The sequence below is a fragment of the Podarcis vaucheri genome (assembly GCF_965113315.1).
Source record: "Podarcis vaucheri genome assembly, chromosome: 2".
NCBI classification, from domain to species: Eukaryota; Metazoa; Chordata; class Lepidosauria; order Squamata; family Lacertidae; genus Podarcis; species Podarcis vaucheri.
This window is the reverse complement of record NC_138760.1, coordinates 27,198,657-27,226,393: the sequence shown is the minus strand read 5'-3', so window position 1 is coordinate 27,226,393 and position 27,737 is coordinate 27,198,657. Positions and strand designations below refer to the sequence as shown.

The 27,737-nt window shown below is 44.0% G+C and overlaps 1 protein-coding gene across 1 annotated transcript; it reads left to right on the top strand.

The window, feature by feature from the left end:
* On the top strand, nt 1-27,737 carry CACNG1 (calcium voltage-gated channel auxiliary subunit gamma 1). Its single transcript, XM_082212890.1, has 4 exons — nt 1-367; nt 20,664-20,738; nt 25,100-25,237; nt 26,942-27,737. Exons 1-4 carry the CDS (start codon nt 124-126, stop codon nt 27,166-27,168), a joined length of 684 nt encoding a protein of 227 aa, XP_082069016.1. The 5' UTR covers nt 1-123; the 3' UTR covers nt 27,169-27,737.

The window sequence follows — 27,737 nt, the reverse complement described above, 5'->3', positions numbered from 1 at the left end:
ACACCAAGACTTTGGAACACTCCTCAGATATAACTCAGTCTTCCTTGCCATTGGCAGCTGACAATCCAGAAGTAAGCAGTAGCCACAGCATTAACTAAGCATCTAGGAATACATTTTCCAAGCATGGCTGAAGGCAAGACTTGCAAAGTCCGGGTGACTTTTGCTATTATTTTGATAGGCATCGCTTTAATGTTTACAGCCGTGGTGACAGATCACTGGGCTGTGCTGAGTCCTAAGGTGGAGGAGTACAATGCTACTTGCGAGGCGGCTCACTTTGGACTATGGCGGATCTGTACAAAGCGGATCTTCATGAAAGAAAATGAGACGGACAAGGAGAAGGGTTGTGGGCCAATAAGCCTGCCAGGAGGTATGTGTCTCTGTTCACTAAATAACCACCTTGACAAAGCATTGTAGACTATATTACAACATCGAGCCAGATACGTTTTAGAAAGTTAAACAGCGTTCTGGGAAAATGGAATCAGAACCACCTCTTTTCTTTCCAAATTAGCCCAGTCGTTTTCTTCATGCTTCCTTGAAATTCAGTCTGCTTCTTTGGCATATATTGTATAAATCCTTACTCCCATGCTCATCAACTAGCCTTTATTTTTGTAAACCACTTTGAGGTTATTTACAATCTAGCGGTGTATAAATTTTATTAAACAAACAAACAAACAAATTGCAGGGGAGGCAGAAGATGAGAGATATTTTCTCCTGGTTCTTTGGTAGTATGAGTTCAGTGAATCTAGTCTTACAGAGCTGGCATAAATCCTTATTCAAAAGATTATAACAAGGGTTTGGTCCCTGTAAAAACTCCAGTATATCAAACCCAGCACAGGAGTAGAAGAACGATGTCAAAGGTACAAAGTTAACCTATACTTAGAAGTTAACATCAATAAGTTTGATTACATAGCAGGAAAACACAGGACCATAAGCTATGGATCATTTCACTGCAGGATAACCATTCAATTTAACAAGCAAAACTTAACCGCATCGCTGGAAATAACTGCAGTGATCTCCAAACATGCTTCTGAATGCATGATAGTAGAGAGCATCATGGATGCAAAACATAAACAGTAGTATAGCCATCAACTTTTAGTGATGATTTTAATGTTTTGAATTTTTTGGAAACCGCTTAGAGGTTTTAGAACCAGCAAGTGGTATGCACATTTTGTTAAAGAAATAAAAAGTTCATATATTGCTACTCTTGACTTGCCTTCTCAAGACGGACAACAAGCTTGGTCAATGCATTCATGTGGAAGAGGGAATTGCAGCAGCAGCCTCTTCTCCCTGCTCCCACATGCATTTCTCCATGTTCTGAATAGTTTCTACACATGTTCAGTGGTTACGTGCATAGAAATGTTGTGTGGTCGTATGTAGAAGCTGGTGTCTGAATAATAATAATAATAATAATAATAATAATAATAATAATAATAATTTATTATTTATACCCCGCCCATCCGCTGGGCTTCCCCAGCCACTCTGGGCGGCTTCCATAGAAACCAAAAATACAGTAAAATATCACACGTTAAAAACTTCCCTGAACAGGGCTGCCTTAAGATGTCTTCTGAATGTCAGATAGTTGTTTATCGCTTTGACATCTGCTGGAAGGGCGTTCCACAGGGCGGGCGTCACTACCGAGAAGGCCCTCTGCCTGGTTCCCTGTAACTTGGCTTCTCGCAGTAAGGGAACTGCCAGAAGGCCCTCGGTGCTGGACCTCAGTGTCCGGGTAGAACAATGGGGGAGGAGACGCTCCTTCAGATATACTGGACCAAGGCCGTTTCCTTTGTTGCATTCCTTTGTTGTGTGGGCTCTGTCTGAATCTTTTATGTTTGGCTTATGTAAAGGATGGAGCCGTTTCATATAGGTTTCAAGGCTGGCATTGGACCCTTTACTGAATGACTTTTGTTGAAAGAAAACACGGGCATGCAGTTCTGTTAGTTCTCCTGGAGCTCTCAGTTGCTTTTAACATCATCTGCCCTGGTATCCCCTTCTGGAGAGGGGTGGGAGGCACTGTTTGACAGTGATTCCACTCCTACTCAGGTAGCCATTTCCAGAAGATGATCCTGGGAGATCACTGCTCAACCCTTTGGCAGTTGCTACGTCCTATTCTTTCTGTTTAACATCTATATGCAACCACAGGGAGAAGTCATCCAGAGTCTTAGCCTAGGTGTCACCAGTGCGTGGAGGTCACCCATTCTCATCTCTTTTTCACAAGGTATGGCTGTGCATGAGTGTGGTAATGGACTGGATGAGGACCAACAAACCAAGACTCAATCCAGGTTGATGCTTTACCCACCCAGGTGAACAATGTTCAGCCTCTTCTAGATGGGAGTTGTGCTTCCTCTAAAGAAGGGTTTCCTAAACTTGGGTCTCCAGCAGTTCTTGGACTACAGCTCCCATCTTCCCTAGCTAGCAGGACCAGTGGTCAGGGATGATGGGAACTGTAGTCCCAAAACCGCTGAAGATCCATGTTTGGGAAACCCAGCTCTAAAGCGCAGGTAGGGAACCTCCACTCCACAGTCCAAACTTGGTCCACCAATTTTGCTTCTGAGGCCATTTTCTCCAAACTATGTCCACCTATTCCACCCCTGACTTCGTATGTTGGGCAGGTAGATATGGAGTCCCCAAAGAAAGCAGGATTGGACATCAGCTGCAAACTTTGACAGGCCAATCACCTGACATCATTATGACATCAAGGTGCTGCCCACATGTCAAATTTGGCCCATGAGGTGGGGTGCGGAGATAAATATCTAGCTCACTGGGCCAAAAGTGTTCCCCACTCCTGCCATTAATAGTTTGATACCAGGTTACCCGAAAGACCTCCTTCTCCTGTAGGTAGAAGTTTAAATATCCTCTTGGAAAGCCCTGCTCTGGGTTTCCTCACTGAATTAAGTCCTCACTTAATTAATTAAGTGGTTTTGTTGGTTATTGTTGGAACAGCCTTGCCAGGGAAGCTCACCTAGCCATACTTCAGTGATCTTTTCAGCAACTTCCTAGTCACCCACACATTGTAAATAACTTGCAACCTCTGCTTTTGCTTTTAAATTATGGGGTTATGGTGAATTCCATCTTGTTGCGTTTATGTACCCCCTCGCCATTCTAAAAGTTTTATGTTTTACTTTACTTTTTTTATTATTCATTGTAAGTCACCCAGAGAACTGGGCAACATACAAATGCCATTGATAAATAAGGCTTCCACTCCCTTTGTGCCTTTGTGAATTCATTTTCTCAATTCGCTGTCTGGAAGGAATGAAGGGCTCTCTAATGTTCAGCTGCATCTGAGCAGCAGTGTCAAAGCAGAATGAATATAGATGCTATGGTTTCTGGAAACAGGGGCCAAGGAAGCATTGCCCCTGTGGCAGTCTGTGCATGATGGGAAACGATACCATGCTATGGGAAAATATTGTGAAAAGAGAAGCCTAGAGATTTGGGAGTGCATCAGGAAGTGGGATTTTCAAGCACTGGGCAAGGCAATGGCATGCAAGGAAAAGCTTCCCTTTCCTTTCATGGAAGTGTAGGAAAGATTATTTCAGCAGGTGTGTGTATCTTTTACCCATGCATCACAAGCTGCTACACCTGCCAAGACTTCCTCTCCTACACAACTATAAAAGGTGCCAAAGCTCTGTCTTCCTTCTGCATCAGGGATTGTAAAGTGTTTTGCTCAGGGCCATGACAACGTAGATGCAGGCCTTTACATAGCCTCTTGAAAGCTGGAACATGTGATCCAATGCTCCTTTTGAAACTGAACAGCACCTTGCGGAGATAGCTGTGACAAAAACAAGAAGCAAAACTCTGGCAGGGATCGCCACGCTGCTCCCTCTGCCCTGCCTGCCTGCCTGCCTTCTTTGGAGCCCAGCCATAGACATTGATATGTTAGCCTTTCAGTAAAATACCGTATTTTTTGCTCTATAAGACTCACTTTTTCCCTCCTAAAAAGTAAGGGGAAATGTGTGTGCGTCTTATGGGGCGAATGCAGGCTGCGCAGCTATCCCAGAAGCCAGAACAGCAAGAGGGATTGCTGCTTTCACTGCGCAGCTCTTGCTGTTTTGGCTTCTGAGATTCAGAATATATTTTTCTTGTTTTCCTCCTCCAAAAACTAGGTGCGTCTTATGGTCTGGTGCATATTGTAGAGCGAAAAATACGGTAACCATCATTACACAGACTACCTATCATCTTGTTTCGTTCAGTAATTCTGACCACGGTTTGCATTGCCTTGGGAGGCAGGTAACGCACATCCTATCAATGCGAGATGTTTATAATTCTGGCAAAATGTATAGATCCAAGGCACACTCTCCTTTGAAATGTTGTGGCATTCATCATATCAAATTTATTGGTGGGTTTATTATTTATTGCTTTTTTATAACCTGCTTTCGTGAAAGGGCCCCAAGAAACAACCATTTTGCATGCATTCAAAGCACGCGTGTCTGTGCATGCGCAGGCTGTTTTCAGAAATGGAAGAGGGCGGAACAGGCATGGAACAGGGCAGGGCGCAGTGGGTTTATGTGCACTCTGCCAACACACGCAATGACCCAGAACGCAACCCCTGTGCAAATCGAGGGTTGCCTGTCCATATAACATTAAAACAATAGCTAACAATATCCTTGAAGGCTAAAACATGTAAAACACAACCCATATATCTCAATAGCAGTCGAGATGGCTGCAGGTAAGCAAGCAAAACAAACCCTACCATTTCAACACCAAACCTCGGCCCTCCCAAAAGCCTGCTAAGAGATGCATTTTAATTAGTCAACAAAATGCCATTAATGTTGCTGAATGATTCACCTGAGACGCAGGGTAATGCTACAGGCAAGGGGCCACCACAGAGAAGGCCCTATCACGCCCCCTAGTCCTTACTCACCAGCAGGGTGAGGTCATCTGCTGATCTTAATGCCTGGGCGGGTTGATTCAGGGGGAGGCATTCATTCAAGTATTTTGGACCAAGTAAGTCATCATACTTACACTGAACCAGACCCAGAAGGTAATTGCCAACTGGCACAATTCCTTTAAAACAGACTTCTCTTTTCCTACTAGTGCAGGCATAGTCAGCTGATTCAAAACGTCCGGCTCAACTTTCTGCTCCATCAATTGACACACCCTCCTTCCCAGCTTATATCTGATGCCTTTTTATGGTCTTTTGTGCCAGGTTTAGAACTGGTCTGGGTGTTGCTGTTTTTATTATTACTACCATTACTATTACCGACCCAGCATCTGACTCAGGCTCCAGTCCTGTGATGTGATTTCTGAAACTAGAAACCTAGAAATTTGCACCTGAGATTGAACTAGAGATGGTGGCTTGAGGGAATATCCCACAGCACCTCTTCCTTCTTCTATCAAACTTACGAAGACTACAGCTGGCCTCCAGGAACAAAAGTTCCTACACAGAAATTGACTAATCCATTATTTGCTTAAAATCTGAAGGAGACGGCAGCACCTTACTTGCCAGAAGAAAAAGGGACAGTCAAACAAAACAGCCCCTTGCAAGTTGCCCATGTTACCCACTGGCCTGCCAGCACTCATCAACATGTGCCGAGTGGAGGATTAAATATCACCCACCCTAAGAGTGCTCCTTTATAAACTAGATCCCGCCTTCATACTATTCTGGAACACTACAGTCGCATGGCATTGTATAGCAACGCAATGATTTTTTTTTTTAAGTTATTGTTACTATTTTACAGTTACAAATATTCAACACGGCCTAGGACCCTCGTACCTACAAGACCGCCTCTCCTGGTATGCCCCGCGGAGGACCTTAAGGTCCACAAATAACAACACTTTGGAGGTCCCAAGCCGCAAGGTGGTTAGATTGATCTCAACTAGGGCCAGGGCCTTTTCAGTACTGGCCTCGACTTAGTGGAACGCTCTGTCACAAGAGACTAGGGCTCTGCGGGACTTGACATCTTTCCGCAGGGCCTGTAAGACACAGCTGTTCCGCCTGGCCTTTAGTTTGGACTCAGTCTGACCCTTATGTTTCTCTCCCCTTGTGGGTTTGATTTATGGGCTACTATTAAAATGAGGCTGCATTTTAAATTGTATTTTAACCCTTATTTTAATAAACTGGTTGTTGGGGTTGGTTTTGGGTTTTTTTGTTTGTTTCCCCCGCTGTTGTGTTTTATTATACTTTTATTGGTGTTAGCCGCCGTGAGCCCGGCTCTGGCCGGGGAGAGTGGGGTATAAATAAAAATATATTATTATTGTTATTATTAACACAAATTCCAGACACAAAGATCTTCAAAGATGAGGCGGAATCTCACAGGGCGGTGTCTGTGGGTGCCCCGCCTACTCCTGCCACAAGAGAAAGAGAAGCCGTAGCAGCGGCTTGTGGCGAGAGCTCACAAGCGCTCTGCAAGATCTCACAGGAAGCTGCTGCTTCTGCATGACCCCAGTAAGCGAGGCTTCGGCAGGGTGGCAGTGCCACAGGGGTTGAGGCAGAGGGGTGGAGGAAGGGGCAGCACATTCCTGTTCTGCCTCTGGTGAAGTGGGATGGGCCACACCCAATATAAGAGCACAGCAGTTCCTTTCAGGCTATTTCAATTGTTAGTTCCACGGAAGGGGAAAGAGAGCTGCAGTAAAACATATTTTGTCAAAGCTGAGCACGTTACTGAAGCTGGCATTGCATTACGAAATAAATCAAAGTAGAGACAACTGTTTCATTAGGATCTAATAACCTAGCAACAACAAGCACAAAACACACAACCTTGTTTAAAACAACCAACCTTTTGCCTGGAATTATGTGGCCTCTCTAATGTGACCAGGGACTGATGGAACTTTAAAAAAAAACACAACTGTTGAGATAATTGCATGGTTTCCTGTTCATGTTTTAACATTGCCTTTTCCATTGTTTGTACGCATCTGATTAGCGAGTCAGAAGACAAATTGAAAGCTTGCAATTTGCTGGCTGGAGAGCTAACAGATGATTGCAAAGCTTTCAGCACTTTAATTTAATTTTGCAAAGCACTAGATGCCTTGATAGCACTATAAAAATAATAAAGGATAATCATTGGGAGTAATAAATTACTGCGTCTGCCATTCAGAAGAAATGCGAGAATTTCTGAGAGTCTCAGATGGCAGGAAGCGGGGGGGACGGGGGACCCAGAGTGGTTATTTACAACCCAGTTTAGTAAAATCCCAAGAATGCCCATCAAATCTCTCTACAGGCATGCCTCCACCCCCCAGTCTCAGTTAGGCACCATAAATTCTAGTCACACTGCTCTGACTTAACTCACAATCTCTATAATTGTCTATTTGTTTGCTGTGCACATTTGAAAGGCAGCGGAGGGGTGTGTATAGCTCAGCTATGTTCTATCTATGCTGGCATATGTTGACATCCATCACCGGCAGCAAATACACTTGGGCTGCACTGGTTATGAATCTGTTTTATTAAGACAGCTGGTTATTTATGGGCTTTAAATTTAACCAGCAACGTGCAGTGGAGGTAGGTCTGTGTGCTTTACCGAAGCTCGCTTTTTGCAGAAAGGGAAAAAGAAAGGACCTATATTTCAGGTAGGCTTTAAGCAAGCGGGTGGTGCTGTGGGTTAAACCACAGAGCCTAGGACTTGCCGATCAGAAGGTCGGCGGTTCAAATCCCCACAACAGGGTGAGCTCCCGTTGCTCGGTCCCTGCTCCTGCCAACCTAGCAGTTCGAAAGCACATCAAAGTGCAAGTAGATAAATAGGTACCGCTTCGGCAGGAAGGTAAACGGCGTTTCTGTGCGCTGCTCTGGTTCGCCAGAAGCGGCTTAGTCATGCTGGCCACATGACCCGGAAGCTGTACGCCGGCTCCCTCGGCTAATAAAGCGAGATGAGGGCCGCAACCCCAGAGTTGGTCACGGCTGGACCTAATGGTCAGGGGTCCCTTTACCTTTACCTTTATGCTGAAATGTGATGGCAAACCAAACCACTAACAGCACAGTGGTACCTCCGGTTATGAACGCTTCAGGTTACGAGCTCCGCTAACCCGGAAGTAGCTGCTCCTGGCTGCAAACATTGCCCCAGGATGCGACCAAAAATCACGCGCTGGAGGTGTGCATGCAGCGGGAGGCCTCATTAGCGAAAACACGCCTCAGGATAAGAACGGTATCAGCTTAAGAATGTACTTCCAGAACGAATTAAGTTCGTAACCAGAGGTACCACTGTATATTGTAAACATGATCTAACAGTAACTTAACCAAGGCCCATCAATATGCATTTTAATAGCAAAGCAAGCCACTTAACAGGAAATAAGAGTGTCTTTTAAGAAGGCAACACTCCTTCTCATAGAGAACCTTAATTAAGAAACAATGCAGTTTGTCATCTTGAAATTGCTAGGACGTCCCTATTTTCATTGGAGAAATATGGGGCTGTGCCTATTTTCATCAGACAAACATTGGAGGGTATGCTACTACAGTATTACTAGCGGTAGTAATATAGCATTTCCCTATTTTCACTTGGCAAATGTTCCTTCGATATCAACCCCTTCAATAATGTATTAATCAATACTCAGTTCTAGTGACTATTTGTGAACTTTTCTGTTATTGGGGGCTGGGGGAATGGGTGACTAAAGCACTGGCCGTTTGTTCCTTTCCAAGGAAGCAATTTTCCAAATCTCAACATGGGACCCAGCCTCCCTTTTCCAATTAGAAGTGAGTTGGTAAAATTTCAGGATGCTTCTGGTGGGCTGTTTATTGGCACAATACTGAGTTGCTGAATAACTGAGTTGTTGAATAGCAGAATTATCCCATCACTTTTCTAACTGCAAAATTGATGGGAAATTCCACTGGAAAGTGTGGAATAATAACCACTAGCTGGCAATGCAAACTTCCATGCAAACATTATCAAAACGATTGCTCAATAAACAGGTGATGTTGTATATCCTCAGTGTACATTTTGTGCATACATATCAATATGAATACTCAATGAACAGCCGGTCTGGAAGCTCCTTTTAGCAAATCAAAATATGCTCTTTCCAAATGACGCTCTTTCTTTCTCCTATTTTCCAGTGGCAATAGCAATACGCATCCCAACAAATAAAGAGCTCAATAGATACAACCCAGGCTTTTCTGTCATCAGCCTAGATGCTGTGTAGAAGCTTTAATAGGATGAGCCCCAGCAACAGGAAAGCAAGGTGCAGTTTTAGTTCTGTATTCCAACCAGCTTTTATTTCATTAACATGGATGTGTTTTTGTTTTAAAGCTTTTGCAACTCGTCCCGAAATCCGCAGATAATAGGCAAGCTAAAAATACTCTAAAATAAATGAATAAATAAAATTTGCTCCCGGGGAAATGAGAAAGGAGGTTTGCACATAGCCATGACTCAGAAATCATCAGCAGTCAGCTCTGAAAGAGTCCATGGCTCTGCAGCCAGAACCTGGGGAACTTTACACAAACAACTCCGTCTGGGCCTCTTGTTTTTCAAACGGTAGCCCCCTCTGTCCAGCACAAGTTGAAAAATAGATTTTGGTGTGGCAAATAATGTAAACAAGGTGCATAGAAAGACCCGGTTAATATGTGCAAACCCCTAGAGCTGTTATAGCATAGTGGCTAAGAATCACAGAACTGGAAGAAACCCTGAGGATCACCTGGTCCAAGCAGGGATCAAACTTGCAGTCTTGGCATTATCAGCACCACGCTCTAACCAACTGAGCTATTCAGAAGGTCACAGACTAAGCAACACGTCAGGAAGCCTTCCACTATGTGGCCACTTTTTCTCAGCTTCAGTTTCTGCATCTACAATATGGGCGGTGCACACTTACCTTACACGGTTGTTGTGAGAATTGCAGCTAGAGGATGCATGTAAATCGCTTTGATCACTTGAGAGCACTATAGCAAGATTAAGCATTAAGGAGTGCTTCAAGTTATGATCCATGCATGCCAAGGTGATACGCAATTAGATGTTGACGTTTCTTAGGAATTCCATGCCTTGAAGGGCTTTTGTATGAGCTCAGTTGAAAAACAGTGGACAGGGCTAAAACCACCCCCATAGACACCAGCTATGTAGCTTTCTTGCGCCATTTTCAAATCATGGCCAGCATACACACACACACACACACACACACACACACACACACCCTATCTACAGACAGAAGTTGTCTCAGCACTGGTGACTGATCTACAGGTGTCCTGCTCAGGTGGATCATTCTCTGAGACCCAGCTTGCCAATTTCCATGCATACACCAAGGCCCTGTACAACTACGAACCACAGTCCTGTGCGCTAACTAAATAGGCAATAAAACAAGTGACAAGATACCAGCCCAGTATAAAAGGATTTGCACAACTGGTTCAGATCACTGCAGAGATCGTACTCTGTCTGCCTTTCATCCTCTGACAACTCGCTGCACAAAATAGGATCAGTATAGGCGTGTGGTGATCCACCTCTGTGATTCGTTTAGCCATGTAAACTTGGATAATATTCCTAGTGGCAACAAAGAACAACAGTGTATGGAAAGTTTTCATCCATTAAGAAACATATTCCCTATCGGGGGCATAACACAACAAGCATTTTTTAAAAACATCATTTTTAGCACTGGTAGAAACCGAAGTGCCTTCATTCTGATGAGCGATAAGCGATTCTGTTCAAGAAGATAGTATTCCCAAGTGCAGTGAGTCACACTGAAAGTGTCTTCATAACAAAAGCAGGTTTATTCTACGACTATTTTTCTAAACCAATCAGTCAGGCATTCAGGATTGTTCTGCTCATTTTGCCAGAACAAATGCAAATGCATAATAACCCTGTTAAGGCTCATGATGGAGCAATGTTTGCCTGCCCTAGTCTTAAACAGTAGGCTTCACTCTTTAACTTCAGAATGTGGGAACCTGGCCCTGATACATTGCAGCTTCCAGTGAACTATTAATATTACTGACTGGCAAGATTAAGAGACTGCATGGTAATGTAAGTAAAAGGTAAAGGGACCCCTGGCCATTAGGTCCAGTCGTGACCGACTCTGGGGTTGCGATGCTCATCTCGCTTTATTGGCCGAGGGAGCCGGCGTACAGCTTCTGGGTCATGTGGCCAGCATGACTAAGCCGCTTCTGGCGAACCAGAGCAGCGCACGGAAGCGCTGTTTACCTTCCCATCGCAGTGGTACCTATTTATCTATGTGCACTGGCGTGGTTTCAAACTGCTAGGTGGGCAGGAGCTGGGACCGAACAACAGGAGCTCACCCTGTCACAGGGATTCGAACCGCCGACCTTCTGATTGGCAAGCCCTAGGCTCTGTGGTTTAGACCACAGCGCCACCCGTGTCCCGGTAATGTAAGTACATATTCTAATTTGAAGTGTGTAGAATAATACTTATTCCCCCTTATAACTAACTTGGTCCAACGATCAGTAAACCTAGAATCATAGAGTTGGAAGGGACCCCAAGAATCATCTATTCCAAACCCCTGCCCTAGAGAAATCTCAATTAAACTTGGTACGAGACAGTAAACAAGGGTGTAATTTAATATTCAAATAGAGGAGAGTAAGTACTATTGAGGGACGCAGGTGGCGCTGTGGGTTAAGCCACAGAGCCTAGGACTTGCTGATCAGAAGGTCGGTGGTTTGAATCCCCGCGATGGGGTGAGCTCCCGTTGCTCAGTTCCTGCTCCTGCCAACCTAGCAGTTCGAAAGCACATCAAAGTGCAAGTAGACAAATAGGTACCGCTCCGGCGGGAAGGTAAACGGCGTTTCCATGCGCTGCTCTGGTTCACCAGAAGCGGCTTAGTCCTGCTGGCCACATGACCCGGAAGCTGTACGCCGGCTCCCTTGGCCAATAAAGCGAGATGAGCGCCGCAACCCCAGAGTCGGCCACGACTGGACCTAATTGTCAGGGGTCCCTTTAAGTACTATTGAACCCAATGGGGCTTAAATCTGAGTAGATATGTATAGGATTGCACTGAGTAGATACATGTAGGATTGCACTTAGGTTGGTTTCTCCAACAACACACATACCAATAAAAATCTAATTATGATCCTAATTTTGGGACAGTCTCTGTTCCTGAGACTGTAGAGGATGCCTTTGGGGTTTTGAAATGCTAGTGAAGATAATATGTCATGATGCTTTGCTTAGTCTGATAACTAAATGCTATTCATCATAATCATCATCAATTTATTATGGTCAACAGACCAGAAATAAAATACTTTTTCAACTAAGCCCTCTTAAGCAGAAGAAATGGATTTCTGATTTGTGCCATTAAATCCACAATATGATTTTTATTTTTATTTTTGGCACTTAGGTATATTGATTTGTTTGCAATCCCTCTTCCTAAGAACACAGGAGATTTTAACCGTACATTAGGCAACTGAATATCACTTCCTTTGTGTATGAATTGGCTTTCAAAATGGCTATGCTATTTTAGTAAGCTAAGCAAAGCGTTGCGAAAGTAATGTCATGATAATCAGTCATGATTTCTACAGGCACGAGCTGAAATCCAAATGGCTGTTTTCAGTGCTCTCCTAGGCATGTCTACTCACCGAGTCCCATGGAGCTTACTCCCAAGAAAAGCAACAGAGGATCACAGCCTTAAGCTCACACAAGGTCCTTTGCTCAAATGCAGTGGAATTTCATAAGCAGCACTCACACCCGCTGCCATGCCATACTACAAGCTACTTTTGAAACTCCACTCTGTTTCAGAAGCAGCAGGTTATACAAGACAGAAGGGGGGACAGATGGTGGGCTGGTGTGGAGGACTCCCTGGTCCTGAATGGGGTAACTGTGCTCCTGAAGGACCAGGCGTACAGCCTGGGAGTCATTTTGGACTCACAGCTGTCCATGGAGGCACAGGTCAATTCTGTGTCCAGGGCAGCTGTTTACCACCTCCATCTGGTACCCAGGCTGTCTTGCCAGAGTGGTGCGTGCTCTAGTTATCTCCCGCTTGGACTACTGCAATGCGCTCTACGTGGGGCTACCTTGGAAGTTGACTCGGAAACTGCAATTAATCCAGAATGCGGCAGCTAGACTGGTGACTGGGAGCGGCTGCCGAGACCACATAACATCAGTCCTGAGAGACCTGCATTGGCTCCCAGTACATTTCTGAGCACAATTCAAAGTGTTGGTGCTGACCTTTAAAGCCCAAACGGCCTCGGTCCTGTATACCTGAAGGAGTGTCTCCACCCCCATCGTTCAGCCCAGACACTGAGGTCCAGCGCCGAGGGCCTTTTGGCGGTTTCCTCACTGTGAGAAGTGAGGTTACAGGGAACCAGGCAGAGGATCTTCTCAGTAGTGGCGCCTGCCCTGTGGATGTCAAGGCAATAAGCAACTATCTGACTTTTAAAAGACATCTGAAGGCAGCCCTGTTTAGGGACATTTTTTTAATGTTTAATGCTGTATTGTATTTTTAATATTCAGTTGGAAGCCGCCCAGAGTGGCTCGGGAAACCCAGCCAGATGGGCGGGGTATAAATAATAGATGATGATGATGATGATGATGATGATGATGATGCAGAGGGAAATAAATGCAGCCTATGAGAAAACAATTGCATCCTTATTGTTTGACAGAACTAGGAGAATAGGAAGCCAGGACATTAATCCATCTGGCTCAGGACTTTCTGCACTGAGTGGCAGCAGCACTACAAAAGTTGCAGACCGACCTGGAGAGTCCAGAGACCGAACTTGTTAAGTATGTCCTCCACCACTAAGCCATGTCTCTTCCCTAGACATAAATAGTTGGATCCTGGCCATTTTACACACATAACACCCCCAAATCAAATATTTTCACTTGTCTACAGCCACAGTCTCATAGTATTTTACCTTCGTGTGTGAAGAACTGGTCTGCTTCTTACCACCACGAAATGGGTGTCATCTCCCTTGTTGTAACTGGAAAAGACGATCGAGAAGGGCAACTGTCTAAACTGAAGCAGAATGCTTTGTATTAAGAAATTAAAACCACACGTCTCTTTTGCAAACAGTACCGCTTATTCAGTTACCATAAATCAACCGAAGTACAGAAGATTAAATGCTGTGCTAAATAACTGCATTGTCTCTAAACCATAATTATTGTACCCACACGAGCAGTAATGCACATGGTAGAGTGCCATCTTGCACTGAATAATTTCCATGTTATTCCATATTAGCAATTAATTACAGTGCTTAAAATGCCATTGCTCCATAAGCTAGCTGAAAGAGTATTTCTGATGTAAGACACTCAAGAGGATCTTTCCAATCACTTTGAGTTGCCTGAAACAGATGTTGCACTCTCCTCCTCATAACTTTGTTCTTACAGTCACACAACAACCACTGTTCCCCTAGTCTGACTCATGGGTGCCCAGAACCCAAAACTGGCACAATACTGTCCCATGGTGGAGGAGCACCAGTGTATTCATGAGGGATGATATAACAGTAAAGGACCCCTGGATGGGGTTGTGGCGCTCATCTCGCTTTGAGGCTGAGGGAGCTGGCGTTTGTCCACAGACAGCTTTCCGGGTCATGTGGCCAGCATGACTAAACTGCTTCTAGTGCAACGGAACACCGTGACGGAAACCAGAGTGCACAGAAACGCTGTTTACCATCCCATCGCAGTGGTACCTATTTATATATTTGCACTGGCGTGCTTTCAAACTGCTAGGTTGTCAGGAGCTGGGACAGAGCAATGGGAACTCACCCTGTCGCAAGGATTCGAACTACCGGCCTTCTGATCAGCAAGCCCAAGAGGCTCAGTGGTTTAGACCACAGCGCCACCCACATCCCATGAGGAATGATGTACCAATAGTGCTCAGGAAAGCCTGGCACTCAAAGGCTCTACAGGGTGATTACAGCATGTTAAGCCATCATGTAGAAAAGTGAGGGAGGTGGGGAGAAAAATATCCATCCACACATGCCTTTTGGTGCACTTAGGGATCACTAAATCTAGAGCTGCCCTGCCTACAAGTAGGCATGGAAGAAGCAGTCAGTTTTAGATCTCTCCGTTTCTGATTGTTCGAATCTTAAACTCTCCACATTTCTGCAGCAATTTGCATTAAAATGGAATCTCATTAAAATTCATAAGCATCTGTCCAAATACACACATTTATGTATGCAATTCTGACTAATGTACACCTTTTCTTGCAATTTCCCCATATATGATACAGTTTCATATGTTATTTTCACTATTATATCAATTTTTATGCACACTCCCCCCCCCCAAATATTCTGTAAACATTGTTTGGTTGGAGAACTGTATCACAAAATTTGGTTAAGTTTCAAAGGCTGGCTGTGTTTCAGTTCTCATAGGATTTCAGAAAGAACAAATTTGATAATTACCTTTAAATGCAAACTGAGCTGAATTTCCCACCCACCTCCATCCCTACCTGCAAGCAAGGACAATAATCCAAAGGACACCTGTTTGCTGCAAGCTTCATGCATTATTGTAGTGGAAATAAAAGACAGAAAACATGGTAATGCCACCTGTAGTCATTTTCTATGTAATGAAGGTATTACAGAGAACTTGCCTTATTTGTTGCAGCTGTGTGCAAATAAGTCATTGGCCTATTAACAAGCAAAATTACTTATTTAAAAAGTGATAGAGCTGTTGTTGAAAAGCTTTCCTCCTTTGCCTCCATGGTAGCAAGCATGCACTGCAAATGTTTAGCTGTCCGTGCAGCGGATTTTTATTATAAGGGAATAATTCGTTTCTGAATTTAATTAGATGCGGAAGTTTTATCTCGTTTGTTACGGCCCAAGGACTGTACAAATAAAACTGCTACTACGTTTTAAGAAGCGCAGCATGACAGAACACACACTCCACAAATCATGGGAACACAGGAACTTCCCATCCCTGTTCTTATTGCAATTTAGGCACAGAATGAACCACTTCTCATTTCGTAACCACAGTGTAACCCTGCCTTACTCCACAGCAAGATTCCCCAGGCAGTTAAACTACATATTCTCTGGCATGCATTCCACAAATTAGGACATATACCAGTAAGAACACATGCTATAAATATTTAAAAACAATTAAATAATGAAAAGAATGCACAACACACACACACTCAGAAGACCATGCTACAACAACCAGTTGGTTGCCACCTGAAAAAGTTTGTGCCTGCTGGAGAAACGAAAGCAGATCGTGGGGGCAGCCCAGTTTCCTGTGGAAGGGTGGAAGCAATTTGGGAGCAACCAACAAGAAGGCCCTGCCTCACATCCTCACCCAACATGCCTGCAAATGTGGCATGATCAAGAGAAAGGCCTCTGCAGAAGATCTCCGAGGCAAGGCAGGCTCATACTGTATAAGGAGACGTGTTTCTTCAGAATTTATCGGTGTTAAGCCTTCCTCTTCAGCTCTATCTTTGTCAAAGGGGGAAGTGCTTAGAAGTTGGGTGAATTCTTGCAGGTTTGGTTTTGGGGCTCGCTAGCTTGGGGAGGAGGTGTGTGATTCCTCAGGCTCAGGACAGGCGGCGGTCACATGCCTCGTCAAACCCAGAAGGTATAGCAGGTCTGCGTGTCCTGGCCAGGCCTGCACGTCCTGCATCCTGACTAGGCCTCTGCATCCTGGCCTGAACAACTGCGTCGTGGCCCAGATGACTGTGTTCTGGCCAGGATGCAGTTCTTGAAGATGGACTAAAAACAGGGACAATAAGACCAGAAATTATTAAAAGAATGGGAATGCGCTAAAGAGTATATGAAAAAACATTGTTCTGGAGTAAGCATATTGGTATGTAATGAATGATGCTTTGCAGGGTTAAAGAAAAAGAAAAATGATGTAAAAAGTATAAAGATAGAGGTAATCTACATTGAGACACGGGTGGCGCTGTGGGTTAAACTACAGAGCCTAGGACTTGCCGATAAGAAGGTCGGAGGTTTGAATCCCCGCGACGGGGTGAGCTCCCATTGCTTGGTCCCTGCTCCTGCCAACCTAGTAGTTCGAAAGCACGTCAAAATGCAAGTAGATAAATAGGTACCACTCCGGCGGGAAGGTAAATGGCGTTTCTGTGCGCTGCTCTGGTTCGCCAGAAGCGGCTTAGTCATGCTGGCCACCCGGAAGCTGTACGCCGGCTCCCTTGGCCTATAGAGCGAAATGAGCGCACAACCCCAGAGTCAGTCACGACTGGACCTAATGGTCAGGGGTCCCTTTACCTTCACCATAATCTACATTAGAAACAACAATTTAGAAAAAGTAAAACTTTTGAGGTCTTAGAACAAAGGAAGGAAGTCAATATGTGTATATGTATGTAATGACTAGATTAGAATGAAGATATGGTTTTATTTGTAGATGTGTGTGGTTTTTTCCTTTTTCCTTTTTGTGTTTTTTTCTTTCTTCTTTGTATAGTTTTATTTTTGTTTGTAATTTTTGTTGTAATTTTGCATTGAAAATTTAAAAAAATGTAAAAAAGAAGGACTAAAAACAGAATGTAGCTCCAGAACAGTGAGAACCGTGTCTTGTTGCAGAAGCAGATTGTTACACCCAATGACAGATTTACATATAAGCTAAATAAGCTATCGCTTCGGCCCCGCTCTCTTGGGGGCCACCAAAAAAATTTAAAGGAAAAAAACCTAGATGTACATTTCCAAAATATAAGATAAAAAAAATAAAACCTACATACAGCAACAGTGTTTTGTGTTGTGTAGGCTCCTGTAAGTAATCAAAATGTAAGTAAACACAAAAGCAGTGATAATTTGTTGTTGACAAAGGACAGCTGGACATATAAAGGGCTCTGTTACCTTCTGTAGCTTAGGGCCTCATCAAACCTAAATCCGGCCCTGGTTACGCCAAGGTATGAGAAACTGAATTTCTCTCTTCTATGCACCCCTAAAAAGTAGTGGGTCCCAGCCTCTTTCTGCCACTTTATATGTTTCCATCTTCTCTAGAGCAGAAAGAGCGGTAAAAGCCCAAAACTTTAATTACAGGTTACAGGGAACCAGACAGAGGGCCTTCTCAGTAGTGGCACCCACCCTGTGATGTGAAGGAAATAAGCAGCTATCCTATCTTTAAAAGACATCTGAAGGCAGCCCTGTATTGGGAAGTTTTTAATATTTAATGCTATATTGTTTTTAACACTCGATTGGGAGCTGCCCAGAGTGGCTGCAGAAACTCAGCCAGATGGACAGGGTATAAATTATTATTATTATTATTATTATTATTATTATTATTATTATTATTATTATACAAAAAGCAGATCCTGTTTTCAAAGGCCTAGTTCTTGGCCTTTCCTAAAAGCTTTGCCAACTCCTTTAACTGATTGTGGGTTCTATCCAATTACAGTGGTACCTCGGGCTAAGTACTTAATTCGTTCCGGAGGTCCGTTCTTAACCTGAAACTGTTCTTAACCTGAAGCACCACTTTAGCTAATGGGGCCTCCCGCTGCCGCCGCACTGCTGGAGCACGATTTCTGTTCTCATCCTGAAGCAAAGTTCTTAACCTGAAGCACGATTTCTGGGTTAGCAGAGTTTGTAACCTGAAGCGTATGTAACCTGAGGTACCACTGTAAGTCACTTCTGCTCACACATTAGAACTTTCTCTCTCCACACACACACACCCCAAATTTGCTCAGGGGTTTCCTGCAACCCTCTGAGGCCAGTTGAGGGCAGTGTAGGGGGCACATAGAGGCTGAACAACAACAACTTCATTAGATCCAATCTATTATGTCTGTTAAAATTGTAATCACAGTTTCGCAAGTTCGTACTTGCCCACAGACTTCCCCAAAAGGCCTTAAACGAGTTAGTGTGTACTTAGCTGTGTCATCTGTAAAACAGGACCCTGGAGGACTGTTTCAAAGATGAAGAACAGCAGGGCTGCCAAATAGTATTAAAATCTTTATACTTTGTACCATGGCCTCTCAGGCAATAGATCATAAGGTTACCTCTACAATACTATTGAATATTTGTCACTTCCCTAAGATATAGAGGTGGTGCTGCCCAGATTTGGATTGCTTTGGAAGGAGAGATCTCTTGAGGATTATGGCATTTTGTAACATATAGGGAAAGGTTTAAGGTTTTGTTATGTTTTTGTATATGTTGGAAGCTGTCCAGAGTGGCTGGGGCAATCCAATCTGATGGGTGGGGGTACAAATATTATAATAATAATAATAATAATAATAATAATAATAATAATAATAATAGTTGTTGTTTTGTTGTTTACTTACATATATACCAGTAGAGCATAACTGGAGGCAAGTGGCATAAGTACTTCTAGCTGATAGCAGACATGCTTCCCACATCAGAACCCTAGAAGGAGACAGGCTTCTTCTAAAACAGGGGTATGCAACCTAAGGCCTGGGGGCCGGATGTGGCCCAATCGCCTTCTCAATCCGGCCCACAGACGGTCCAGGAATCAGTGTGTTTTTACATGAGTAGAATGTGCCCTTTTATTTAAAATGCATCTCTGAGTTATTTGTGGGGCATAGGAATTCGTTCATTTTTTTCTTCTTCAAAATATAGTCCAGCCCACCACATGGTCTGAGGGACGGTGGACCAACCCACAGCTGAAAAAGGTTGCTGACCCCTGTTCTAAAAGCTCTCCCCCTTTCAAGATTCTGTCGTTCCTTCTCCGCGGAGATATTAAACTCCCAAGCCAGGGCAGGAGGAAGGATGAGTAATCTTCCACAAACAGTTCTCACATTCCAGGGCGATCTTTCGACCCTTAGCTTCTGCTGAGGAAATACCGACCACTCATTCATCCCAAACCTTTAACAGAAATTTTCCAAACAAAGGTATGGCTGGCACGGTTTGGCCAACGTTCGTAACTATACTTCCTGTTATATTAGCACCAGCCACCTGTTGCTTGCTGCAGTCTTGTGATCTTGCGCAAAAAGGAGCAAAAAATTCAGAATAGGTAACATAGTTGTTTGCTATACTTGGCACCTATAAAGCCTCCAATTAAATTCTTGATGTCCATGATATCATGTAGAGAAGGTCTAGGAAATATATTTGCCTGACATCTTAGAGCAGTGGTCCTGGTTAGTTAGAGATGAGGATGAGAATTGTAGTCCAAAAATAGCTGGAGCCCCAAGTTTGGGAAACGCTGCCCTCCAGGTGCTGCTGGACTACAACTCCCATCATCCCTCACCATTCGCCATGCTGTCTGAGGCTGATGGGACTTGGAGTCCAAAAAATCTTGATGGGCATCATACTGCATAAAACCTGTGATAGAGAGCTGCTACAAGTCGGAGTAGGTGGGGAAGTACTTAATGAAATAGCTTGCCTCATTAAAAGGCCCTTTCCAAGAAGAAGAAAGAGAAAATAAATAAAGGAAGCTGCCACTGTATACATACTTACCTCGAAGTAAGTTACTTATGAGAAAATGTCATATGACTGCACATTGTGTTATTTAAACCCCTTGACTGCTTCAGCAGACCCTCCAAGTGTCTCTGTTTTCCAGAGACAGTCCCAGATTTACAGAAGCCATCCCAGTTTCTGATTTGATCCCAGAATGTCCCACTTTTCCTCAAGACGTCCCTATTTTCACTAGAGAAATATTGGAGGGTATGCGACCCCAAAGCCAAGGAGATAAGTAACTATACAACCTTTAGAAGACACCTGAAGGCAGCCCTCTCTAGGGAAGTTTTTAATGTTTAATATTTTATTATGTTTTTATATATGTTGGAAGCTACCCAGAGTGGCTGTAGCAACCTAGTCAGATGGGCGGTGTACAAATAATAAAATTTTTGTGGTGGTGATGATGATGGAACAGGACGTCCTATTTTCATCGAAGAAATGTTGGAGGGTATGCTTCAGCATTCAAGTGGAATTAAAAAAAAAAATGTGCCTTTATCCATTTGCCTTTTCTTTTGTTTCCCTCCAGAACGCAACTGTTCCTATTTCACACACTTTGTCTCAGGAGAGAGCACAGAGATTTTTGAAGTGTCAACACAAAGAGGTAAGGAAAAACCGGTAAGGCGGCCATCTTGTTCTCACTACAATATGCCTCACACAATAAATGTCCAATTCAGGAGGCATGGAATGTGACTCCTCCTAAATACGGAAAGACAAAATGGGCTGCAATGGGAGGCTTTCCAGGGATATGATTGGATAACACAGTTGTGTGGAGTTAGTTGAAAATTCATATGGTGTAGCTACATAAAGGTTTAAGCTGCAATCTTATGCATCCTTACGTGGGAGCAAGCCCTATCGACTCCATGTGGCTTCCTCTTGAGTCGACATGCAGAGGATTGTGCTGCTGACTGGACTTTCTAGAGCTGGGGACAGGGTTCATAGTCACAAGTAAAATTTCGTTCTTAATAGTACTGGAAAGCCTTTCCCCCTCCTATACCTGTGTTCTTACTACACAACATATTTTAACATGTGTCTATAGTGTTTAGCTATCCTACTGCTGTTATTTTGGATTTTTAAGGGCTTTTCTTGCAATAAAATTATTTTTTAAAAATTAAAAATGTTCCTCTTCTTTCTATCAGCAGCCAACATAGCTCACTCAGTCTTGAGAATGGGGAAGGGACCCTCCACAGTTTGTTGATGGGGATCAACCTGTTGACCTTCATTATCTTTTTCAGTAGTAATATGGCATCATTACTGCTAAATTCAAGTACTTTTACTATGGCTATCTGATAAAAACTGCCTTAACTATACACATGGGTAACTTTTATTATGTTTCAGAATAACAATATTTTAGGGTGGTATTCTTCTCTTTTTATATTTTATTTTATTTTATCTTATCTTATCAGATCTATTATATCTTGTCAGATTTCTTATCTCTCACCAGATCTCCTACCTCTTATCAGATCTGTGCTTCTTCCTCCATGCCAGCCCAACATCTTATTTCTTAATTCTTCAATACTATATATGTTAGCATGAGGCAAGCAAAAAAAGTTTGCAATTTTTATACAAATCACTGTTTTAAACCCCATGAAAGCTTGTTGCTGCTGCTGCTGTTGATAGTAATAATAATCTTAATAATTACTATAAAAATACTAATAATAATCCGAAGAGTTTCCTTCAACCTTTATGCTTTAAATCATAAACATTCTATGCATAAAAGTCTGGATTTCTGCACACATTTATTAGCTGTTTGCACACTATTAGAGGCATACATTTGATCTCAAAAACATGTCTATCCCATCATTATTCACTTCAGAGGAAATCCTCAGAGTGCACTGCTAAAAAGGTTTTTTTTTTAAGTGCACAAACCATCTCAAATTCATTTTTCAAAGATGTTCAAAAGCATTTTAAATGTATGTCAGCCTATCCCAAGTGGAATCAACCTGTATCAGGGCCAAACTAGATATGATGGCAGCAGTTTAAACTGGAGGGTTATGGAGGAGAAATGTGCTCAGTTCACATTTTAATGCAAACCTACCTTATTTGCCCACCCCAAGCCAACGCACAACACAAAACACTGTTGTCCTGTTGTCAGGCCTCGGGGAAACGGCTTCCTCCCTCCCTTTGGCCATGGATGAGAAGAACAAAGCAAAAATAGTCTCTTACCAGTTAAAGGGATTTTAATATTCACAGCGAAAGAACAAAAAGTCCATTCTTGGGGCAAAGGTGGTTCCAATTAAGGTTTCCACCCACTTCACCCCGAGCCACCCCCGTCACTTTCTCATCTGGCAAGCCTTCTGTGCCTTATCTTATCTGCTCTCCATGACCTTGGACTGATCAGTAGGAAACTTTCCAGCGAAAGGGAGTCTTTTAATTCTCTCTCTCCCTGATCTTCTTCTCCTAGCTGTTTCCCACTCAGTTCTGCCCAGCAATTGTCTTCTGAACTATGTCCCTCTGCAAACCACTGCTCCAAATCTATACTGCTCCACTACTCCTGGGCAGCTTCAGGATCCTGGTCAGAAGCAGGGGGAGGGGGAGGTCCCCACCACTCCTCATCAGAGTAGCTCTCCTCAGCCTATTCTCTGACACGTGTGTAATGTGCATGTCTCAAAATTTTGCAATGCAGTTCTTCTAACCCCCCCCCCCCGCTACTTGACAAAAATACATCTTATAATGTATGTTAGGGGAAAGTATTCACAAAAATGCATATATCTAGTGAAAACGATGTACAAAATGTGTTGTATTGGGGAAACCTTGTTTGCAAAACTATGTGCATATTTACAGGATAACATATACAGTCATACCTCGGGTTGAAGTTGCTTCAGGATGAGTGCTTTCGGGTTGTGGTGACTTCCGGCTTTTGCCGCTTGCGCATGCGCAGATGCTCAAAATGACGTCATGCGCATGCACGGAAGCAGAGAATCGCGACCCACAGACGCGCAGTCGCAGGTTGTGTTCGCTTCAGGATGCGAATGGGGCTCCCGCATGGATCCCGTTCGCATCCTGAGGTACCACTGTATGTGCAAAATAAAAATGCGTAAGGGTTTTTGGGCAGACTCTTATTAGGAAACTGATGTGGGGCAAGCTGAACTTTTGGGGAAATGAGTAATGGACATGGACAAATTTTCTTGGTGCTTATTTAACACACAGGAGGACAGCCCAGGTAAGGGGACTCCAGCTGCAATTGCAAAAGTGGTCGCCAAGTGGGGAGGGCAGAAACCGCCCACTGCCAAAGGTCTGCCTCCCTCAGCTTCTGCAGCTTGCCTTCTGCATCTCCTCTCCCTTGGTGCTTTTCTCCAGACTTAGGTGACTTCCAGTCCCAGAGTTCCTCTCAAGCCCTTGAGGAGAAAACTAGGGCTGTAAGCTGCAGGCAGATGGCTGGGTTCTGCACCTTTCACTGGGGTGCCATTTTTGCTGTTAAAATCAGACGCTGCCCTTTTCCCCCCTATGTGATTCGGGACAGAAAAACATGAAGGAAAATATGTAATCAGAAAACAACAGATTAAAGTGAAACATGTTTGCCATTTTGCAAAAATCAGTGTACTTATATTGGAGCCAATTAGCAGGAAAATAACCTTCAAGATTTCTCCTAGATTGCATAAACGGGGAGCGGGGCATTGCAACACTTAAAAACAACATAGAAGGCAAATATCAGCCACTGTAATATTAATGCATGGCTGTGCGTGTTAAATATTAAATATATCTGCAAACTAATGCAATATGTAAACAAACCTCTGAATTATTAAATTAACATATCCATCCTTTCCTTGCTCAGACATTGGCTTGTTTGTTTGGCTCCATAACATACAACATATTTAGCTTAGCTATGCAGTGCAAGAGTGCTGACCTGAAGCCTTGGCTCAAAGAAGGAAATGTCCCAATCCTGAGCAATATGAGCTTCTCAAACGGCATATAACTCCAGTCCTGGTCCGACTGCACTGCCAATAAGTTTCCTGGCTCAATAGACCTATACAACCTTGTTGTTGTTTAGTCGTTTAGTCCAACTCTTCGTGACCCCCTGGACCAGAGCACGCCAGGCACTCCTGTCTTCCACTGCCTCCCGCAGTTTGGTCAAACTCATGCTGGTAGCTTCCAGAACACTGTCCAACCATCTCGTCCTCTGTCGTCCCCTTCTCCTTGTGCCCTCCATCTTTCCCAACATCAGGGTCTTTTCCAGGGAGTCTTCTCTTCTCATGAGGTGGCCAAAGTATTGGAGCCTCAGCTTCAGGATCTGTCCTTCCAGTGAGCACTCAGGGCTGATTTCCTTCAGAATGGAGAGGTTTGATCTTCTTGCAGTCCTTGGGACTCTCAAGAGTATCAACCTTATACAACCTTAAACGGCTCAAGAGGAGGGAGGCCAAGAGGCAGAGATGAATCCAGCAGGGAAAGCGGCATGGGTGTCTCCCCCTACTGTTGTGACAAGCTCCCCTCCCTTGGTCTCCCAGAACCAGGAGAGGGATGAAAAGGGCAGAGGAGAAGTTACGTAGATTCATGCAGACTCAGTCTCAGATTGCTTGGGGGGAACCTGGAGAAGAGGGGACTTAGGCAGTTGTTGGAAGGCAGGGACCTTCAGTCTGAGCGACTGCCTCACTGGGGCAAGACCTACCAGAGATAAGTTGCTGTGCTCATTAGACCTGACACTCCTGTATAGATCCTGTTTTTGCTAATAAAGATACTACACTACACTTGAAGAGTTAACTCCAACTGTCTTGGTGTGATTTGCTGCTGGCTTGCTCTTGTCAGATAGACATGAAATGTCAAAACACAAACTATCCATTCATGAATGAAATAATAAATGAGATAACTGCACATGGAAAGCCTTGGATTGTCATAAGCCTTCACCACCGCCACCACATATTCTTAATGATTTTGATTTGCTTTAAAGGAATTATGCAGGACCAATGTGGCTTGAAGAGTTGTCTGAAAAGAGTCATCATTTTTTCCCTCTGTGTTTTGTCTTGACAGAATACAGCATTTCTGCAGCGGCCATTGCCATCTTCAGCGTTGGCTTTTCCATCATCGGAACTATTTGTGTCCTCTTATCCTTCAGGAAAAAGATGGATTATCTCCTAAGGCCAGCTGCTATGTTTTACACCTTTTCAGGTAGATCATCACACAAGGGGGTAAATGGATGCAGATTTCATGGTGTGAATCAAATTCAGGGGAAGATGGGGGGGGCAGAAGGTTGATAAAGATTCAGATAACAGAAGGGGGCAGATTTGAGTGGCATGCTAAAGAAGGAAACAATTACTTTCACCTGGGAAAGAAACATACTGAGCTAGTTCATTGCTCTTAATTTCCTCTTGGTGTAAGACAGAGACCACATATTGGGCTCCATTTGTAAAGCTGCCTTGTCATTGCATGATGGTTCTGCTAAGCGTACTCAAACTTCTCAGGATATGTTGTGATTGTTCGTTCAAGCCTCTTGAAGTCCTTAGTTATGTGCCTCTCACTTCCCTGAGCAGCTAAAAGTTACCAAAGTTTGCCTTCTTTCTTGGTTTCGTCGTAATATTTCACTTATTTGCAAATATAGAAGTGGAGCACAGGTAGAGACAAGCAGCTTAAGACAAGCAGCAAATCCACTAATCTTCATCAGATCCCCCGAGCCACTCCAGCATCCCAAGATACCTGCCAGCCTCCAGCTAGCTCTCTGTCTCTCCTCTTGTCTGTCTTAAATGACAGCTTTTTGTGTTCCTTTTCTCTCTTGCACAGATGCGCTCACTCTCTCTCTCTCTCACACACACACACACTTCTCTTAGCTCAGTGATGGCCAAACTTGGCCCTCCAGCTGTTTCGGGACTACAACTCCCATCATCCATAGTTAACAGGACCAGTGGTCAGGGATGATGTGAACTGTAGTCTCAAAACAGCTGGAGGGCCAAGTTTGGCCATCACTGTCTTAGCTGATGGGCGGCAAACACCTTCCTCGGACTCTGATGGGTCTCTCACACAATCCTCCATTCCTTTAAGGACTTTTTTTCCTGGCCTTCCCGAACCATTTAGCAAGAAAATTTTGCGGGCAAAGGCTATGGCCAGGCCAGCCTTCACAGCTTTTGTTGTGTGCATGCATACACATACACATGTGGCCTGTGTGCATGAGCACACAGACTTACAAACGCACAGAACATGGAGGATAAGGCTGTCGAAGGCAACGAATCATATTGGCTGTATCCTACCGATCAGAGGTAAAGGTAAAGGGAGCCCTGACCATTAGGTCCAGTTGTGACCAACTCTGGGGTTGTGGTGCTCATCTCGCTTTATTGGCCGAGGGAGCAGGCGTACACCTTCCGGGTCATGTGTCCAGCATGACTAAGCCGCTTCTGGCGAACCAGAGCAGCACACGGAAACGCCGTTTACCTTCCTGCCAGAGCGGTACCTATTTATCTACTTGCACTTTGAGGTGCTTTCAAACTGCTAGGTTGGCAGGAGCAGGGACCGGGCAACAGGAGCTCACCCCATTGCAGGGATTCAAACCGCCGACCTTCTGATCGGCAAGCCCTAGGCTCAGTGGTTTAACCCACAGCGCCACCCGCGTCCCAATCAGAGGTAGCATGCCTCAAAATGCCAGGTGCTGGGGAACAACAGTGAGATGATGCTGTTGCCTTTATGTCTTGCTTACGGGCTTCCCATAGGCATCTCTGTGACAAGCAAGTGGTCCTGGACTGGACATTCTATTCTATATTCCAGCAACGGTGGGCAATCAGAAAGAAGATGTTGGATTCAGCTAAGCCCAAAACCAATTAAGATCACAACAGCGAACCCTGTTCGTCAGCTGTTTACAGCTTTTCCTTTCTTCCCTCCCTCCAGGCTTGTGCATTATCATATCCGTGGAAGTCATGAGGCAGTCTGTCAAAAGGATGATTGACAGCGATTATACGGTCTGGATAGAGTACTACTACTCGTGGTCCTTCGCCTGTGCCTGCGCCTCCTTTGTCCTGCTCTTCATCTGTGGGATTGCTCTGCTGCTCATCTCCTTGCCTCGCATGCCCCAGAATCCCTGGGAGACTTGTATGGATGCTGAGCCAGAGCACTAAGCCACTCCGGGCTCGGATTGCCACTTAAGTAACATCCTATCCCCCTGCTCTGAGCATGCATACGGAAAGGTCAGCTATATATATAGATATTATAAGAGGCCTCCAGGAGACAGTGTAGGATGACTGAAGAATCTTTGGAGAACACTTGTTTGTGGAATCGAAGGGGGAGGTTAAATACAAAGCATCGTTCATTTAAAACAAAAAATAAAAGTGTTAAGATTACTGGCTCCGGAATCGTGTACAAATAATTGTGCTCTGCGGCACTATCAGTTTTTAATATGCCCAATGTAGATGAGGAACGGAGAGCATTAATCCACTTGAATGGAAATGTGCATTTAAGAGAGCGCTTTTGTCCATTTTTTTTTACCCCACCCAGCTTCCGTAAGGTATAAGGGGAAGCAAAAAATACAAGGCAAATTCTTGCCTGCCTCTGTGAGTAAACCATATTCTCCATCTCTATCACTGGAGGAGGACTTGATTGGTGAATGACTGTAAATAATGTTACAGCTAATCTGTGGAATGTACATCATTAAGCACATAACAATAAAAAAAAAAGATTTTGGATAAAA